This window comes from Melanotaenia boesemani, chromosome 5 (assembly GCF_017639745.1).
Source record: "Melanotaenia boesemani isolate fMelBoe1 chromosome 5, fMelBoe1.pri, whole genome shotgun sequence".
NCBI lineage: Eukaryota > Metazoa > Chordata > Actinopteri > Atheriniformes > Melanotaeniidae > Melanotaenia > Melanotaenia boesemani.
The window spans coordinates 2,388,743-2,403,330 of record NC_055686.1 but is presented as its reverse complement, the minus strand read 5'-3'; the positions used below and the strand labels follow the sequence as shown (position 1 = coordinate 2,403,330).

The 14,588-nt window shown below is 41.5% G+C and overlaps 2 protein-coding genes across 2 annotated transcripts in view; both read right to left on the bottom strand.

Moving 5' to 3' along the window:
• Positions 1–14,588, bottom strand: part of LOC121640417 — a 1,195,287-nt gene that overhangs the window by 268,198 nt on the left and 912,501 nt on the right. The window lies entirely within an intron of this gene.
• Positions 7,727–12,489, bottom strand: LOC121640510 (nectin-4-like). The gene is made up of 5 exons (XM_041986324.1): positions 12,384–12,489; positions 11,968–12,226; positions 8,415–8,503; positions 8,029–8,169; positions 7,727–7,951 (listed from the first exon to the last, which is right to left on the bottom strand). Exons 1-5 carry the CDS (start codon positions 12,472–12,474, stop codon positions 7,848–7,850), a joined length of 684 nt encoding a protein of 227 aa, XP_041842258.1. The 5' UTR covers positions 12,475–12,489; the 3' UTR covers positions 7,727–7,847.

Genomic DNA, 14,588 nt, shown 5'->3' with positions numbered 1-14,588 from the left:
GGACCTTTAGTTTAAATCTCATCATTATGCCTTTAAATCTCATAGTTATGAGACATGTTGATATTTTATTAGCAGGAGGAATGGGCTTCCATACGCTTCCTTCATTAACTTATAACTGCGATAGACGTCATGGCTCTGCTGCTCTCAAAGACTTTACTTTGATAAAACACATGGTGTAGAAATGAATGTGCGTCATGAGTCGCTGCTTCAGGTAAACTGCAGGAAAACAGCTGTTTTTGTGGCGCCTCCAGCTTCCATTAAACCACTGACAGCGCTGAACGGTCTGGAGCCTTTGTTTCCAACATGGAGCGTGATAAGGCGTCCCTAGCACACACACCGGCCTGCTTCACCTAACTGAGACTAACGTGGATGGATGCTGAGAACGTTCCTCCGGTTAAAGGTGGAGCCTCAGGTGGGCGGAGTGGACGGTGCTAGTGATGGTGTACCACCCACTTTCTTTACCATCTGATATGATGATGATGAGAAACATTTTATTCAGACATTCTTACCATAGAAAACAGTAATAATAAATAAAGACACATAAATGTGTGAACATGAGTGGGGAGAAGCCTGAGCTTATTTAGCCCACCCCCAGCACATTACAGTAAAATACAAGCTGTATCAGCGATACCGGTCAGGTATAAATCTATAAATGCTGCAATAGTTCATGTTTGTCAACATATTCAAACATTGTTACCATCAGTCTAAACAAATGAGGGGTTGATGTTAAATTAATTAAATGTTTTTATCTGTATTTTTATTTATAAAAACCTACAATGGCTGTTTTACTGGATATTTAATGACAGCAGCTTCCTTACCGACTGAATCTAAGCCTGTTGAACTGATGTGAGCTGATCTCAGGACACATTTCACTCCAGGCTGACCTCATCCAGATTTTTATTGCTGCATTTTCTTATTTCATAACCGTATTTAATGCTGCACAGAAAAAAACACTGCAGCAGGTGGAAGAAACATACAGTTCCTACCAAGTGGGTCTAATTTAGAGGAGATCCTGATGTTATAGTTTCCACTGTATTCCAGCTCATGATAAACTGCATGTTTACCCTGGATCACTGTATTACTGAAGTATTGATATTCTAGCATGAAAATTGTGAACATAAAAGCTGGTTTCAGAGGTCGACCCCAGACCCGGTGCTACAGGTGGGCCCCTGGGGGCCAGGCCTGCCCATTCACGAGTGAGCCCCTCCCATCCAGACTTTTCATTTTAATTTATCTTTTTCATTTCTACTTGTTTACCAGCTACGTTTATAGTGGTGCTGAATGATCAAAAGGAGAATTAGATCTCATCTGGGTTGCTTTTTTTTTTTTTTTTTTTTTTTTTTTGGGATGAAGAAAACGTATCTGTCAACATATTTGCAAGTTGTGTGTGTTTGTATATATAATCTGTGTGTGTGTGTGTGTGTGTGTGTGTGTAATCACCACAACCTGTGATAACTTAAAGAACATGATGCGTTCTTTAAGTTATCGTGATGTTGAAGTCATGAACTAGCTTCAGTGCAGCAGCAGCAGACTGGTACCTTTAGAGAACCACATATGAAAGTGGTCCAATGATAACGTGTAGAAAGGAACACGTGTCAGGAGTCACACAGCAAGAATCAACCACTTCCAGCAGGTTGGATGAATCCAGCAATGTGATGAGGCCTAGCAACATAGTAACCATAGCAACCACAGGTGTGTGTCCCGTCTTCTCCTCTTCCTCTGGAGCATCGTCTCCAGCTGGATTAAACTGAGTCCGACTCGCAGTTACATGTTCAGTATGTCGGTTTCTGTCTGCTGCAGATGTTTCCTGATGTTTTACAGAGTGGAAGCTGCTCTAAATGAACCAGGACCAGTCTGGTTGAGCTCTAGTTGTCTTTCTCTGAGACCAGCTGATGTAAACTAGTGCAGGTTAGCAGCTTACTGAGTGATCCACCACGGTTCCTCTGTGGCTGGGATGTGAAGTTTGGGGAGAGGCCTGAGCCTGATGGAAACATCTGCGTTGTGCTGAGCTTTATGGTGTTTTGTGTAAAACTTGATCCATGGATCCGAACGTCTCTCATGTTGCTGTTCAGGTTTTTATTAACTCATCTGGACCTCAGACAGTCTGTAATTTCATTCTAAAGTCTGATTATTGGTTGAAATGATTGACTTTGTTATTGATAAATTAAATCTTCTATTTTCTGTTAAATCTGTCCTGTTACATCTGAAATCTGCTGGGTCTGATTTTTTATTTATTTATTTTTTATTCATAGTAGAGGAAAAAAATATTAAAAACTTTTTAAAAACTGTGTTTTGTATCTAAAGTGCTTCGACGTGGGTCAGATATTGAATTGTGGAACTCTTATAAAGTTTAAATTCATGTGATAAATGGGGCCCACACACAGCGATCAGTTACCCGCCCTGGTACTCTGACCCGGCGCCAGGACTGGTGTGTAGGTACAGACAGACAGATAGATGGCCTCATGATGGACATAAGATTGTCCTTTTTTTGGGGGGGGGGCAGGTTCAGTTGAGAGTGTAAGAGAAACAATCACAGGAATTTCCATGAGTGCTCTTTTGTTAAAGTTTGATCCATTCTTATAGAGGTTTACACCCATCAAACACACATACCTCTGGTAGCAGCTGGAAGGAGATGATGTAACTACAACATTGTGTTAATGTGTTTGTTATATAACACACAAATAGTCCATTTCTGTTAATGTGTCAAATAAAAGTCTAAAAACAATCCAAGGTCCATGTTTGTTTTTTTGTTTATTACTATTTGGCTGCTTTACTCCAGAAACAAACTGTTTATGTGGAAGTTGAGGAGCTGCTGCATCAACATGAGTCGTCTTCCTCCAGATATCACAGTTACAATATGATTATTTATCGATTCCGTTCCTCTTCTGCTGTGTTTCAGCATTTAAATAACCTTCATCAGATTGATGGTTTAGTTGCAGACTTTACCAGAAAGTGTTTCGTTTTTCTTTTACAAATGTGGGAATTAACTTACGTTAAAATGTACAAAACAGTAAAATATTTTTACTACACGCTTTCCATGTGTCTCTGCTCTCAAACATGTGAAAAATGTGAACTCTCATTTGTTAGCTAATTATACTGTAACACACAAATGATCCACAGCAGACACACTGTGAAGTGTGTAGCCTACGTAGTCTACACACTTCACAGTGTGCAGACCCAAGGTTATTATAGTTAACGAAAACTAACGAAAAAACGAAAACTAAAATAAAAAAAAACATTCTCGTTAACTGAAATAAAAATAAAAACGAGAGTTTATAAAAAAACAAAAACTAACTGAAACGTTATTGTGTGTTTACAAAACAAACTAAAACAAACTGAAATGAAACAAAAATGTCCTTCGTTTGCTTTTTTTGTAAATTTATTTCATATATAAGCCCTCGGGGTTGATATGAAATCTATTTACTTCGCTTTGCCGGATTTATGGCAGGTGTCTGCGTCGTACGTCCGTGACATCACGTGTCAACAGCGTGTCCGCGCGCCGGCTAGCGTGATGCTACGGAGAAAGTTAGGAGAAAGCGAGGAGAGACCTGTTTGGGATTTCTTTCTTTATGACCATGTCAAAGATAAAGTGTCTTGTAGAAGAAGCAGGTGGTTCAATATGTGGAAGGAAAAACATGAATATTAAAATCCATTTGAAAAGCTGCACATGAAGGTTAACCAGGAGCACCTGGACCAGGTAGCCTCTCTGCCCCCCTCCCGTATGTTTAGTACAGAAGACAAAGCAGTTTATTTGTATAGCACACTTCATATACAGGACAATTCAAAGTGCTTTACATAAAACAAAGACATTACAGATATTTAAAATAGTAAAAGGCATCAACACATAATCACAATAAAATAATAAATTACATTAAAATGATTAAAAGCAAGATAAGTTAAAGTTACCGTGCAGATTTCATGCATAGGAGCATGAGAAAAGAAAAGTTTTTAACCTGGATTTAAAAATGTCTACATTTGGGGAAAGTTTAATCTCCACTGGCAGTTTGTTCCACTTGTTTGCAGCATAACAGCTAAATGCTGCTTCTCCATGTTTAGTCTGGACTCTGGTCTGGACTCTGATCTGGACTAGTTGACCAGAGTCTTTGGATCTAAGAGCTCTGCTAGGTTTATATTCTCTGAACATATCACAGATGTATTCTGGGCCTAAACCATTCTGGGATTTGTAAACAATCAGAAGGGTTTTAAAATCTATTCTGTGACTGACTGGAAGCCAGTGTAAAGATTTTAAAACTGGTGTGATGTGTTCAGATCTCTTAGTCCTGGTTAAAACTCTAGCAGCAACAGTTCTTGGCAGCCAGGAGTCTAAAGGAGATAAATCTGACTCATCATGAACAACCTGAAAAACCCAACAAACTCTAGACCAGAGCTTTAATTCATTCATTGGAACAATTAATAATTAACTACATAAAGAATTAAACTAAAGGTTCAGCAGCTTTAGAACAAATCACTGCATCTGTTTAACAGAACAGAACCTCACATGTTAAACTGGACATGATAAAGCTGTAAATATTTTTTTGAAAGTGAACGTGTCTGTTAGAACACAGAATCTTACCAGTGTTAATTACACAAGCATGCATATTAGTGCACGTAGCGCGGTCAACAACATGGTTACCACTAAAAAACCTCCTGCTACTTCATGCTGCTTATTTAATCAGAAACAGGACGGAGAGTTCTTTAACAAACACTAAAAGAAGCGTATGAGGTGGTTGTTGTCTGGACGTTGCAGCACAACAAAGAAAGAAAGGAAGCTGCTGTCCATGGTGCTGAAGCAAACCTTCAGCCTCCCTCATCATCCTCAGAGTCAGTAAAATGTCTTACTAGCAGAGACACACAAAGCCAAGAGAAGCAGGATAGAGAGGACGACAGAGGGAATGAAGGACTTCTTGTAGACGTTTTTCCGGGCCAGTGGGACTTTGTAACGTCTCCCTGAAGGTAACAACTGAAAGCAGGTGTAAAGTGGGTGGGAGGTCCTCTGTGATCGTGGTGGCTTTCCTGGTGTCAGAGCGTCTGTACAGTTCAGACAGAGCTGTTTGTGGTGAGCTGATTATTTTACTGGCCTGATCGATTACACGGTGGAGTTTTGTTTGGTGTTTTCAGCTCCTATACATGTAAATTTTTTAGTTAAAACTTTCTTCTTTATCTTCATATCTCTGTCTCTACTGCTCTATTTCTCCATCTCTATGTCTTTATATCTCTATTTATCTTTCTCTTTATTTTCCTTGGATGCGAAATGAAGAAGTTCATGATGAAAACCCTCAAACGACAGCAGTTTACTTGTGATGCTGGAATGAGGGATGCAGCGTCTCTGCTTGTTAGGATCATTACGTTTTCTTGTTAAGAAGGAAACAGGGATGCAGGCTGCTTATTTCTGGACAGGAAGGATCTTTGTTCATTTCTAAAGACTCTGGATTCTGACAGATACTGACCACTGATGAGGATCAGAGTGGACCTGGTCTGATCGTTTTCACTCCTCTAATGATTAATCTGGGGCATCTCCAGGGTCTGAGGGGGAGATGATGGTAACTTGTGCTCCAGCTGTCGGTCTGAATAAATAAGAAACCTTGACAATAGTTCTGGAGCAACACAACAGAGATGTGTTTCCATCGGTTTCCTGGAAATGAGCTGGTTTCCAGAAGACTCGGACAAGGTGCAGAGCTGGTTGTTGACCAGCAGATGTCAGCAGAGAGCCACAGCAGACCTGCAGCATCATGCAGACCGGATTTGTTTCAGAGAGGAAAGTTCTGGTGGTTTTACAGTCAAAGTTTAACCAACAATACGATCAACACGAACAAACACACTCTTTATATAATCAGCATCAGATCAGAATAAAACCCTCAGATCTCCACTGGAAGCTCAGCAACATGTTTAGAGATAAAAACATGGCTGCTCTGTCATAGTCTCCATCATCCATCTACAATAAACTGTAAATAATCAGTTTATAGTCAGGTTATATTCTCATTAATGACACATCATGATGAGAATCTTATTAAAGGTTGAATCCATCGTTATACTCCTTTGACCTCCTGAAAGGTTTCTTAAAGCCTTTCATGCACAGTTTCCTCTGCAGTGGAGACTTTTAATAGCTGTTCTACCATATGCATGAGGATGGTACATTTCTAGATGAAAACACTAACACTCCATTAAAAAACACACACACCATCTAATCTAATGTATAAACATTAAATTACCAAGTTTGTCTCACTGACAAACAGGGAAAGAAAATCATGCAGATAATAAATAAATGATATCATTTTGTTAAAAGAATAAAAATATAAATTAGATATTCTATCCATGTCAGAACCACCAGGCTGGTCCACAGCCTTTATCTTCAGGCAGAGAGGCTACAGAATGAACAGTCCTCCCTCCTCTCTCCTCCACCCATCACCACGCTCCGTATTCCACCTTTACAATAAAAGATCAACACGTTCAGCATAGCAGCATGTTTTTATCCTTGAAACTAAACTGGTTTGATAAATTTAAAGTATAAATTACCACACTTTCATTATTTCCATTATCTACAAATTAGAGACTGTGTTGGTTCTAAATTCTCTAATTTTCCAGCTCTCCCTAAAGAACGTACATTTTTTGTCCTTTGAGAAACCCTCCTTACTCCAGGCCTTTCTCTCTGCCTTTGTACGTTTATTCGATGGCTGTAACTTCATTGCTACAGATAAAATAAGGGCTTGGGGGAAAGAGTTGGGTACTGAGGTAACAGAAGCTGTATGGAACAAAAGTTTGGCTTTGGTATCATCCTGTTGGGTCAACAGCAGACATCAACTAATTCAGTTTAAGGTTATTCATCACCTGCATTTCCCAAACTTAGGCTGCAAAAGATCCCTCAGTTTCACCAATGTGTGACAGATGTAAGGTGACGGAGACACTTTGTCTCATGTCTTCTGGTTTTGTCCAGACTGTTTGAATTTATGGAAAACGTTCTTTCATTGGTACTTCAAGGCTTACAAGATAAACTTTCAACCAGATGCTTGTGATTTTCGGCTCACAGACAACAACAAACCTGCCTGAACAGAGGCAGCAGTCTCTGATCTGGAGATTACTGTCCCTAAAGACTCTTTTTGATGGACTGGAAATCCACTCCCCCCTTCTTTACACAGATGACTAACTGATATGACTTCAGTCATACAAATAGAAAGACTCAGATTTACAAGAATGAATCTACTGGTAAAATTTTAGGTTATTTGGGATCCAGTTCTTGCTTACCTAGATACAGTTAGTGGAAAATAGAAAACCACCTGGCCACTCCTTCAGGAGAAACATGGAAGTGTGCACATTCTGTTACGACTGGTAGCTTTAATGTTTTTAATTTCTTTTTGGTTGTTTGTCTGAGCCTGATTGGTGTACTTGTTTATTTATTTATGTTAAAATAGCTAAATAAAATACTTTAAAAAACTAAGCTGGTTACCAGCAGAAATAATAGACATGTCAAATCTATCTAGAAGAATGTTTATAAAGTCCATGTACAGTATGTGCTGCAACTAGCAGCCTTGCTAGCCTCCTGTTTAAATAAAACTGGATCATGTAGCGTTAGCTTAGTCAGCGCTAAGTAACGTGGATACTGAGCTTCTCTTTGAGCATCTTTATAGTTTATTTTCAGCTCCAGAGTGAAAATCTGGATTAACTGAAATGATGTTTAGTCCACAATCTGAGAGTAAAAGAAGCAGAACAGACAGGCCACGCCCCCTTCACTGCTTTATTTCCAGGACAAACAGACAGATGTGACGTCTCTGTTCACAGATGTTGACCTCAGTTCTAGAAAGTTCTCATGTGAAAGAAGAACATCAGGAGAAGAGAGAGATGAGATGTTCAGCTCAGTTTAGATGATGCTCTGTGGTGACATCATCATAGTCATCATCCAATCCCTGATCAGCCTGGGTGGATGGAGTCATCACCATGGAGACGGCCAGGTCACTTCCTGCAGACAGAGCAGGTTAGAGAGAAAATCATGATTGATTGATTGATTGATTGATTGATTGATTGATTGATTGTTACCTGTGTTTCTGCGTCGATATAAAGACACCATGAGGAGGGTGGAGATGAAGTACGGACAGAACACCAGCAGGTGGAGGAGCAGCATAAACCCAAGATGGAGGGAGGATGAAGCAGGGGGCGGAGCTACAGTAGGGGGTGGAGCAGAGAGAATCCCACCTGGTCAGGTGACTGTGTGTGTTTGAACATAAATGTAAAGCTGGATTTCCTGGTCAGGAGTCAGAGCTGGTTATAGAGAACTCATAGGACCACAACCCAACATCACTGGTTCTGGACCAGAAACAGTCAGACCTCCAGCAAGTGGGACATCTTTGAGGTGTGGACAAGAAGCTTTTGTCCAACCAGGAAGCTGCTTCACCTCTGATCCAGAGACAGAGACACAAACTCACCTGGTGGAGGAACTTCCAGATGGATGATGATGGACGTGAACTTTGGAATCCAGCTGCCTGTTCCTGTCTGGAAGACTCTACATTCATATGTTCCTGTATCATCAGTCACCACATTCTTCAGAATCAGAGACACGTCTCCATCCTTCATCTGTCTGTGCTGAAGATCCACCCGGTTCTGGAAAGATGGATGCTGGTTTTCTGGATCAAAATAACCATCTCTGTACAACAGAACATCTTCTGGCTCCAGATCAGTTGTGGTCTACTGCACAGCATCGATGTCTCCATCATGTCCAGCTCTACATGGCAGGGAGACGTCATGTCCAGGTTCAGCTGTGATGTTTGTCTGTCCTGCAGGAGAGGAAACAACACAGATCAGAGAGGTTAAAGAGATCAGAGAGGAACTCTGAACAGACACAATGAACAGCTTCTACAGTCAGACTAATGGATTAAACCACATACGTGATCAGATTCACATGCAGTAATCTCATAGACCCATGTGGGTTGAAACAGACTCCAGTACAACACCATAAACTCTGGTAATAACACAGTGATGTACAAACAAAGCTTTATCTCCTGACTCACATTTTCATTCTTCTCTTGTTTTTATACTTTTTTCCATTTAATGTGTTTATAAGCTGTTTTAGCTCTGACAGGAATTCCTCCAGACTGGAACTAAGTGCACATGGCAATAAAATTCTTAAAAATACAGTAAAAGTAAATTAAATTAAAATGAAATAACATCTCACACACACCAAAAAAAAACTGTGTAAGAAACTGAATCAAACTGAGGACGAGTCTGTTCAGATCATCTAGAAAGTGAAGCTAAACGTTGACTGTTAGAACTGGACGTGTGATTTACTGACTGGATGCTCTGCTCGGTGGTGGTGGTAGACTGGATCCTTGTATCTGACCACAATCTCTTACCTGGCTAACCCCACATTGTGGACATTAAGGCTGGGTTCTGACTTCACCTGATCTGTGCCCTTAAAATAAATAAATAGAAAATAACAAAAGGAAGGAAAATGTTTCTTTGGTTTTGTGTTCCGGTATTGCTGCTGATGGCCCGGGTCTCTAGGCCACCCTAGTCTGCCTCTAGCCTCCTCTGAGATCACACTCATCTCTGATCCTTCCTCATTCCTCATCCTCTGCATAGTTACTACTTAGTTTAGGTTTTTCTGTGTTTCTGGTACTCTGGTTGTTGCTGTGATATATGTTTATTTCTTCAGCTAGTTCGTCTCTTATAGGAGCTCCTGATGATTGTCTGCTTAGTTTACCTGTAAAAGCTGTAGGAGAGTCTCTGCTGTGTTTCTGTACAGGTGTAGCAGCTGGTTGTCTGCTGTTAGCTTGGACTAAAGGTCGTTGCTTCTTTCCAACGCGGTTTTGTCTTCTCTTTCTTTTCTAAACTTTCCTTTTCATTACAGTTCACGCCAGACCCGGAGCTACTGGTGGGACTCTGGGGGCCAGGCCCACCCATTTACAAGTCAGACCCTCCCATCCAGCCTTTTCATTTTAATTTATATACTTTTCAACGTCATTTTCATTTTTAACTATTTAACAATTATTTTTATAGTGGTACTAACTTATCTCTCGAGTTATTTGCAAGTTGTGTGTGTGTTTGTATATTTAATCTGTATGTGCATGTAATCACACACTGATATGCGTTCTTTAAGTTATCGTGATGTTTGGCGTGAAGTCATGAACTAGCTTCAGTGCAGCAGCAGCAGACTGGTACCTTTAGAGAACCACATATGAAAGTGGTCCAATGATAACGTGTAGAAAGGAACTCGTGTCAGGAGTCACACAGCAAGAATCAACCACTTCCAGCAGGTTGGATGATTCCAGCAAAGTGACGAGGCCTAGCAACATAGTAACCATAGCAACCACAGGTGTGTGTCCCGTCTTCTCCTCTTCCTCTGGAGCATCGTCTCCAGCTGGATTAAACTGAGTCCGACTCGCAGTTACATGTTCAGTATGTCGGTTTCTGTCTGCTGCAGATGTTTCCTGATGTTTTACAGAGTGGAAGCTGCTCTAAATGAACCAGGACCAGTCTGGTTGAGCTCTAGTTGTCTTTCTCTGAGACCAGCTGATGTAAACTAGTGCAGGTTAGCAGCTTACTGAGTGATCCACCACGGTTCCTCTGTGGCTGGGATGTGAAGTTTGGGGAGAGGCCTGAGCCTGATGGAAACATCTGCGCTGTGCTGAGCTTTATGGTGTTTTGTGTAAAACTTGATCCATGGATCCGAACGTCTCTCATGTTGCTGTTCAGGTTTTTATTAACTCATCTGGACCTCAGACAGTCTGTCATTTCATTCTAAAGTCTGACTATTGGTTGAAATGATTGACTTTGTTATTGATAAATTAAATCTTCTATTTTCTGTTAAATCTGTCCTGTTACATCTGAAATCTGCTGGGTCTGATTTTAAGAGTCAGCAAAAGTCTTTTTGTTTTTTATTTGTATTGGACCTAATCTGCTTTGAAGTGGGTCAGATATTAAATTGTCAAACTGGAATTTGTCCTCTTATAAAGTTAAAATTCATTTGATAAATGGGGCCCACCCACAGTGATCAATAACCGGCCCTGGTACTCTGACCCGGCGCCAGGACTGGTTCCCGCCTTTTCTTTTTATCTGTGTTCCCTCCAGTCAGCTCCAGCAATATTTAAATTCAGTAATAAACAATTATACAAAATAAATAAAGTAGGAATAAATATATATTTAAAAACACGAGATTATCAAGAGGAGACTTATACCCATAAAGCTCCACGTAGCAGCCAAACCATCATTCTGCCGCCACCGTCCTGGACAGGACCAGTTAGAAAAATTAAACCGGTGTGTTTCCATGTTTGAACATAAATGTAAAGCTGGATTTCCTGGTCAGGAGTCAGAGCTGGTTATAGAGAACTCATAGGAAACAAAAACCACCATCACTGGTTCTGGACCAGAAACAGTCAGACCTCCACCTAGTGGGACGTCTTTGAGGTGTGTGTGTGGTGACAGGATACGGTGTGTTTAGACAGTGTCGATAGTGTTTTATCAATAATTGGTATTTATGTGTGTGAGCCCACAAGGACCTTTTTATAGGGGGGCGTGGCCCAGATTTGGGCTGTGGGGAACACCTGAGAACTGGACTCTGACTGATCATTGACTGCAGCTGGGAGTGATCAGGATCAGCGTCCACCAGCTGATGGCTGGAGTTGGGACTTGAGGGGATATAAGGAGCAGCGAAGCAGAGCAGAACGAGGGAAAACCGGAGCGTAGCCAGAGACGCCAGGAGACGCCACAACAAGCAGGAACTCGAGCATCCAACCCAAGGAGGTCGATGCAGATGGGAAATACTCGCTAGTTAGACTGTCCTATTTAACGAGTGTTAAGTGGACTTTGAAGTGTCCGGTCTACGTAGGACACTCGGTAGCCTACGTAGTCTGCTCACTCTGAAGTGTGTAGACGCTGAATAAGGACACAGCTAGAGAGACAAACTCACCTGATGAATGAACTTCCAGATGGACGGTGATGATGGATGGAGCATAGTGGGAAAAATGAATGGAACACTCATATGTTCCCGTATCATCAGTCACCACATTCTTCAGAATCAGAGACACGTCTCCATCCTTCATCTGTCTGTCCTGAAGATGCACCCGGTTCTGGAAAGATGGATGCTGGTTTTCTGGATCATAATGACCATCTCTGTAGAACAGAACATTTTCTGGTTCCAGATCAAATCTGGTCCACACCACAGCATCGATGTTTCCATCACGTCCAGCTCTACATGGCAGAGAGACAGTCTGTCCAGGTTTAGCTGTGATGGTTTTTTCTTCTGCAACACAGATCAGAGGTTAAAGAGATCAGAGAGGAACTCTTCAGTTTAACTCCTGTAGAAACAAAGATGAAGATCAGAGATGCAGATGTTCCAGCAGAGATTTCTTCATTAAACTAGTTACCATGTTTGGTTTGCTATGAACTTATTTTCCTACCAAGATCATCAGAACTCCAGACTTTAATGAAAACAGAAATGTCCTCATGTCTCTGGGACTCTTCGGGAAGAAGATGGAGTCTGCAGTTCATCCACCTTTTCACTCCTCCATCACTTCAACATCATTTAACCAGGAGACACCAAGAACACACTGATACCACCTTATAACGAATCTGATGAGTAGCTGCCAGCAGCAAACAAGACGTACTTTTACACACACTTCCAGTAAATGCTGTAGTTTAATGTGTGTGTTTGTCCCCAGTAAAGACAGACAGAGTCTCTGCTCTCAGACAGGGTTTCTTGGACAGAAGCAGAAGAAGTTTACTAACCTCCGTTTGTTGTGCAGCACAGCAGTGAGATCAGAGCTGCAGAGAAATGACACTCAGCTCAGTTGGAGCTTTAATGACGGCTCTGCTGTGGGAAGCAGCAGTGATCATCTCTCAGCATTTACACACCAACACACATCCAGCAGATGGACTCACCCAGCAGCATCTGGACACATGTTCCCTCCATCCTGCAGCTGGATGGAAGCAGACCAGCAGCAGTGTGACTGACTGGAAATACCTCCTCTTCCTCGTTGTCTACAGCTACGTGTCACATTTGTTTCCTCATTTTCTCTGCAGCACAAACAGGATAAAACTAAAATAGAAGTGAGAACACACACCCATGCTAAATGCTGGCATGGTAACACACACAGGAAGGATCTTCTCTCTGACTTTAACTGGTCAGTTTAAGAGTTTCTGATCAACTTGAAGGTTTCATTCGTAGTAAAAGTCATGTCTTTCTGTCTCTATCTTTGAGTTTTAATAATAAAGACTCACTCATACGTGGGTATACGGTGCTTCTGGACGTCCTCATAGGTTTGGCTGTGCACATGACAGACAGATAAAGTTTCAGATGGCTGCAAAGGTCGTCTGGGGAACGCACCGTCCACTGTCGTCCAGCTGGTCTCTGCTCAAACTGCACGACAAGCAAATTATTTCCTCCATCCATCTTTTTCTACGTTAACAAGTCTGTGCAGACGTGTCAGTTCCTCTAAAACAGCAGGACAAACAGCTGCTTGGCTGGACAAAGCCTTTAAAAAGAAAAGCTGGAGTAGAAATGAAGTCTAAGAAGTCCAGATCTAGGGGCCGTCCCCACGGAGCCGAGTAGCAATAAAACCACCGGTCATGTCTGAAACCAGGTACCAAGGTGGACGGGTTCCAAACCTCTAGCGTCTGTGTTAGGTGAGGACAGCGTAACCACACAACTGGAGGACATGACGTCAGTGTGAGGAACACAACAATGATGGCGTTGGTGAGCAGCTGTGTGGTGGTGCTGCTCCAGACGTCCTGGCTCGTGTACAGCTTCACCACCAACATGTACAGCTGTTACAACACAGTGCTGCTGTACCATCACCAGCAGGAGCAAGCACACACGTCATTATCTGTCACACGTCTTCTTCTAGCTCTGGAGTGTTACTCTTTAATCGTAGCGCCCCCACAGCCTTGTAGTATGTACTACAGCGGTTTTGTGGGGATTTTCCTCTCTCCTAGTTTTTCCACTGTTTCCACACCTGAACCGGCTTCGGTACCATGTGGACATAGCCTAGAGGCGTTCAAGGACACGTTCCAAATGGGAGTGAAGCCTCAACTAACTAACTTATCTGATTAAATAAAGATTTAATTAATATAAACAAGTATAAGAAAACACACAGACATTAATATCATGTTAATTATTATATGCTGGTGTGTGTGTAAATAAATGTTGTTGCCGTTAGCCGTACCCAGACCAAACTGATCTGTGGCTTTACTTTATGAACAGTTTGTTCATCCTGATTTTCCTCCAGTCACAAATCCAAACAACGAAGAGAATGTAGAATTTTACAGATACTTAGTTCTAAGGTTTAAAATGAACCAGTGTTATTTATTTTTAAGCCTGTGTGAGCATAAGGAGGTAAATATTTCCTTGTTTATGGAGGTTGGTGGCATGACATCAGCTTTTCTAGCAGGACTAACTGTTTAATGGCTGAACGCCACATATTTAAAAGTTACAAGTAGATGTGATCTATTAAACTTGTTAATGAAAACTGTTTTAAGTAACGTCAATAATTTACAGTCTATATAGTTTACTAGTTCAGTCCCCACAGAAGGGAAATCATGGAGATGTGCTGCAATTCTCTGCGTCCGGCGCTGACCAGAGTGCTGCAGTGAGAGTGGGACACTCC